The sequence below is a fragment of the Fukomys damarensis genome, unplaced genomic scaffold (genome assembly GCF_012274545.1).
Source record: "Fukomys damarensis isolate Sample0158 unplaced genomic scaffold, DMR_v1.0_HiC HiC_scaffold_24, whole genome shotgun sequence".
NCBI lineage: Eukaryota > Metazoa > Chordata > Mammalia > Rodentia > Bathyergidae > Fukomys > Fukomys damarensis.
In genome coordinates this window covers 11,645,950-11,651,908 of record NW_022900936.1, presented here as the reverse complement: position 1 = coordinate 11,651,908, position 5,959 = coordinate 11,645,950, and the positions used below count along the sequence as shown (strand labels likewise).

At 42.7% G+C, this 5,959-nt stretch overlaps 1 protein-coding gene across 14 annotated transcripts in view; it reads right to left on the bottom strand.

Annotated features, from left to right (window-relative positions):
* Tiam1 (TIAM Rac1 associated GEF 1) overlaps window positions 1–5,959 on the bottom strand; it is a 401,135-nt gene that overhangs the window by 87,060 nt on the left and 308,116 nt on the right. For all 14 annotated transcript variants that reach the window (XM_033755948.1, XM_010608608.2, XM_033755949.1 and 11 more), the window contains one exon: window positions 4,570–4,755. In XM_033755948.1, coding sequence (XP_033611839.1) covers window positions 4,570–4,755 — 186 coding nt within the window. The remainder of the gene's footprint in view (window positions 1–4,569; window positions 4,756–5,959) is intronic.

The following is a 5,959-nucleotide window of genomic DNA, read 5'->3' as shown; positions in this document are numbered from 1 at the left end:
CTCTCTCTCTCTCTCTCTCTCTCTCTCTCTCTCTCTCTCTATCTATATATATATATATAAAAATACATAAGCTCTGTTCCCAAGAATTAGCTGTCTTTCCAGTCTCAAGCTCGAACCACAGCATCAAGTTCAATGAGCTATGGGTTCTGGGATTCTCCCCAAGTGCTACAGAGCTATTTCTGTATGCTAATGAAAAAGACTGGGAAAACAGCAGACTTTGGTTCCTGTGATTTCATATGAAATCTAAAATTACCAATCTCCTCTATTTAGTTATCTTAGAATACATGAAATCATTTTCTTCATGAGGAAAATAATCTATCATCTTTTCTTCCTCGGTCAGAGAAGCCCAAATGTAGCTGAGCGCACAGCCAGGAACTTCAAGTTGCCTTGTTGCCCTTGCAGCAGGGTACACGACAAGGTTCTGATCCACAGGGTACAGGGAGGAAAACTCCTTGGGAGGAATTGTTCTCCAGAGAAGGAGTCTTTGCATTATCCCAGGTGCTCCTCCTCCCTGGTGACAGGTAGAAAAGTCTTTTCAAGAACAGCAGAGCATCAACACAAAGGAGAGCCTGTGTCTCAGAAGAAAGTCAGGCTACCTTACCAGAAGTCTACAATTTACATGTCCTCTGTTTCAGGGGACAGGAAATACCTTGTATGCTTTTAAAGCTACCTCTATAGAGATACCTGCAAAGCAGTAGGCAACCCAGAGAAACATTTCAGAAAGGGAGACTCCAAATTTAAACTGCCACTGTGATAACTGCCCAAACAGAATCTCTGAGAGCCCCACAAAGTCCTTACAGGCACAACACTCTGGCTTGAACTTTATTCTACAGGTTGTAGGCAAAGTCCCAGCAACTGAAGGGAGCTTCTCTGCCAGAAGGCCTCACCAGGCCACCCACAGGCTTGCCTTTCAACAAAAGGAGTGGCAGGAGGTCTAGCGAGTCTGACTTGAAACGAGACTCCCCCACTGGCAATCTGTTGCAGGAGGTGAACGTCTTGGAACCTACTTGTCTGAGAAGATTCCCACACAGGCAACTCCCTATGTGACAGATGCCAACTTGCGGCCAGGAATGAGGGAGTGGTGGGTAACACACGGGGCCTCCCCAGCAGCGGCCATGTTGGCTACCAGCCACGCCTCTCGGGGACCTCAGAACCGACAGTGCAAACACTGCAGAAGGCCAGAGAATACTGGCAAGGACCCCCATGTATATTAAAGACAGGGATCAAAACAAGAAAATAAAGGAGCTGATAAGTCTTGCATTTTTCTTAGCTTAGTACATTCCAAAATAAAAAAAAATCAGGCTATAAACATTGGTTGCCAAGACACTTGTGGGAGTTTTTATTAAAAAAAAAGATCTTTATGATTATTCTCAAGGCATTTGGGGAAACAGAAAAGAAAAATCATGAAACAAAAGGCACTATTAAATATATAAACTCTTTTCTCTCTTTTCACCACTTTCTAAGTTAAAGGTAAACAAAGGTTTTTTTTAAAGGATTAAACTGTAAAGTGCTGACACACACACACGATTATGTGACTATGTAAATACTGAATAAATGGTGTTAAATTTTAAAATCCTAGAGAAAAAGACGCCTGTTTGCTCTCTTGTCTATGTATCTATTTATAAAGAGGTAAACCCATTCATAAGTAGACACACACACACACACACACATACTCGAGGCAGCCATGAAGAGTCAGCCTTATAGACCCAGGGATTGAGCCAACCTCAGGTGGTAGATATCCCAAATACAGACTTTCATCTGTGCTGAGCACGTACAGGCATTTTTCTTCATCATTAATCCCCAAACAATACTGCATAACAGCTATTTACACAACATTCATATTATATTAGCTATCAAAAGTAAGCTAGAGATGATTTAAATAACCTGGTAACTAAAACGTAACTCTAGAGTTTACAGTTTCATTGGAAAAAAGCATGAAAAGAGAGACACACACCCACAAATACTCTCAGTGACCAGCTGACTGGTTAGTTTAGTCTGTTTAATAAACACTGTATTTAAGGTTGCTATGGCAGCTATTCCCAACTGCCAAGCCCTTGTAAACGCAAGAGTCACCACTACCCCCAAGACAATAATGACTCAAAATGAGCAAAAGGATGTAGAAAAAAAGCTGGCAGAAAAGCTGCTCAAGTGTTTCTCAATGATCTCTGCCCAGACAATGCCGCCCTTTGTGGCCCGCACCTGATTACTCTATCATTCAGTTCATCTGTACAAACAAGAACAATGATAACCTTTTTTCAAAGAGGACAGCAGGACCCTTCAGTTAATTGCTGCAAAGCACTCAGCATTACTGGAAGCTCCCCTGCTGAATGGGGCCTGCATTGTAGCTCCAACTCCTCCCCTGGCCCTATTACCCTCACACCTCCTCCCCCTCCTCCCACCACACCACTTAAAAGGAGAAAAAAACTTCTGGACAAAGGCTAAATTGAATAATCTTTCAAATCCAAAGGGGAGAAAAAAAAAAAAAAGAAAAAATTTGGGGTCAAATGACAAGGGGAGGAGGAAAAAAAAAAAAGTAGTTTGTAAATCAGACTGTAAAAATCTCCAACCCTGGATATTCCACGGAAGCTGAAACAGAAAATAGGAACAGACACCCAATAGGGTCACCTAGCTTGTTCTGTCTCAAGTGAAATCCTTCATGCAAAAGGTAAGTTGACAAGGACACATAAGAGATTCGCATCACTGAAGCAGCTAGAAAGAAAAAGAACAAAGGAACTGAGAGTTGGATATACTGAATTAAATATTCTTCTTTAACATCACTGACCATGGGCTGGGATTGTAGTTCAATGGTAAAACACTTGCTTAGTATGTGCGAGGCCATGGGTTCAATCTCCAGCACTGCAAAGGCGTGAATAAAATCACGAACCAAAAGAACCAATGAGTTAGTAACTCTCCTATGCGTATCTTCGGCTGGCCAGATTTTCATAGCCTGCCAAAAACAGGAAAGTACAGACAACGGGGAAACAGGGAGGACTGGAGATAAATTAGGGAACAGTAATACAGTAGCTTTTACGTGCCTGTCTCAGAGAGGTGAGCGCCACCGGCTTGGAAGAAAAACAGTAAGTATGGAAGTTTTAGGTAGAAAGTAAAAAAGTATTTTCTTCAAATTCTACCAAGCCAAAGTAAAAGGAGGGAGCTAGGTGGATGCTTGAGTTAGCTTTACTATAGATGGTGCTGCAGGGACACCATGAACCCTCTTAATTAAAAAAAGCTCCCCTGTCAGGACATTCTGACAAGAAGGTAAATAATTTTTACACCACTTTTTTGGGGGAGGAGGGGAGTAAAAAATAACCTCAAAGAAAGTCCTAGATAATGCCATTAACTGAAAACTGTTTTTAAGACTTATTCATACCTGCACTTTGCATCACTATTACTAAAAAAATAAAGACATAATAGCTCTCTGGAGAGGTGGTGGGCAGGCAGGCCAAGAAAGAGCAGGGCTGTAATTAGCAGAACAAATAAGGATGCCAGTTTTAATAACTCCAGAAATTGGTTTAAGACTTCTTTAAAAATGTAAATCTACCCCTCATTATCAGAATGATGACGCTAATCTATTTATAAAGAACACAAACGCCTCTGACTGAATTATAGCCCTGAATTCAATGGAGGGTACAGCTGCCATGCTAAGACAAGAGAGGCCCAGCCTAGGTTTTCCAAAGCGGTTTCTGGAAACTGAGACTTAACATTTAATTCCATAACAAATGTGCGAAGGTGCAAGTAGTACATTTTAAGTGGGTGTTGACTTGGAGAGGCTACAAGCACGTTACTTGCACAGTGAATTTTTTTTTTTCTCGGCAGGAAGGAACCAAAAGTACATAAAGCTATTCGCAATTTAGCCAGTACAAGAAATTACAGATCACAAACATACAACACAAACGTACATACCATGCTCCACAGGTCAAAGGAACATGCTCTCCCTCCAGCAGCATGTGTGTTTACCTGCTGCACCGTGAGGATTTTATGCCTTCCTCTAATACGGTCACATTATTTGTGGCCATGAAACAATGATAAAAAATAAAGGGAGAGGAGATCTCCAAAGCGATGTTTGATATATGGCGTACGCGTATGTGAGACAGAATGAGAATGAATGCCTTTATGCAGAGGGTAAGCCTTCCATTCAGCATTTCCATGAGGTTAAACTTTTTAAGTGTATTTGAGTTCAAAAGGCAACACTGGCGACAGATAACAAGAGCTGTCAACACCCAGCGCGCGACAACCATTTCACATGACTACGTTTCCAGGGCTGGAGGTGGAGCTCGGAGGTGGAATGTTTGCTCAGCGTGCACGAGGCCCTGGGTCCAATCCCAGGCACAAAAAAGACAGCACTTTTTGGATTTTCTCTGCACAATTCAAGCCCCATCAGGAGGTGCCCAAGGGATCCATTTCTAAGTAGGTTCAAGTGAAAATCTGAATCCACTTTAACGGAAGGGCACTTCAGATATCCACACACAGCAGCCGACCAGGAAAACACTTCAGAGACTCCTGTCAAGTCCTGTTCAGGATTAAGCATCAACGTGAATACTTTTCAAACATTCATTAGCTTCTACTCACCAGGGCATGAAACGATGATACTGAAAAGATTCCAAGGCGGCCCATCGCTACTTTCGTTGGTCGGCTTGCAAAAGCCAGTAGCCTTTTGGGGTTCGGCAGCTCCCCCCCCTGGAGACTAGCTAAGTAACAGCGGAAACGGAACAGGTCCATCTGGAACTGTTCTAGATTTTGCTCCCAAACAAAGATCTGCAGTAGTTAAAATATGAGAAAAGATGAGAAGAAGAGAAAACAAATGTTAACGACGTTATCCTGTACAAACCCTACAAATCTGTATGTTGCAAAGGTACTGTTCACAGTCCTGAAACATAGACAATAGGTACCCTAAGTTTCTTAGCTATGGATATTTTTTCTGCACAGACCTGTAGCCATCTATTCAGTATAAAAGCAGAAAGCATACGTTTGGTTACTCTCCAGTCGTAGATGTCACGTGGGAGGGAGAGATGAGTCTTTGGCTGTGATCTGGGTAACGACTTCCAGCACCAGAGAATGGCACGGCTTCCTAAGAGGTAGCTTTTTAGAAGAAGACCAAGAGAAGAAAAGTAAGGAGAACTAAAAGCAGACAGACCAAGAACTTTAGAGAAGAGCTGAGGGGCACGACACCAGATGGCTAGAAGTGGAAAACCAAAGATAGTAAGACCCAGAGACTGGAAAGGAGCTCCAAACACAGTTCATAACCATGACATTCCCTTATTTGAAGGAAATCACACCTACCGATGTGCTGATTAAGTCAGATAATGCCAGAATAAGTACAGAGGGTGGGTAAGTACAGGGCTGGGACCCAGTGCAGGGCCCATAGCATTAATGATTGCACAGTTAATGAATACTGCTCGAGCTCTACCTTTTAACCTTGGCTTAAAGTACAGTATCAGCACGCACGCATGTTCCTAGCATCATTATTCAGAACAGCCAGAAGGCGGAAAGAGCTCAAACGCCCAACAGCAGACAGACGGACAAACACATCGTGCTTTGTATTTACAGTGGCATAATACCAACCCCAAAAGCAGGCATGAAGTACGTATACTGCAGTGTAGAACAACCTCCAAAGCATCATGCTAGGAGAAAGGAGCCAGACAGAAAAGGGCACATTTTATGCAATTCCATCCACAAGAATCAACTCAAATAGGCAAATGCATAAAGACAGCATGCCAGAGCCGGGGAGCAAACGCTCAGCAGGTGTGAGGTTTCTTTTGGGGGTGGATGAAAACATTTCGGAACTAGAAAGAGGTGGGTTTATACAGCATTGTGACTATACAGATTCCCACTGAACTGTTCACTTTAAAATAGTAGCAAGTTGTATGAATTTCGCCTAAAACAATACAGCATGCCGTCACAGAACAGAGAGAGAGAGAGAGAGACAGAGACAGAGGGAAAGACGGGGGGGGGGGGGGGG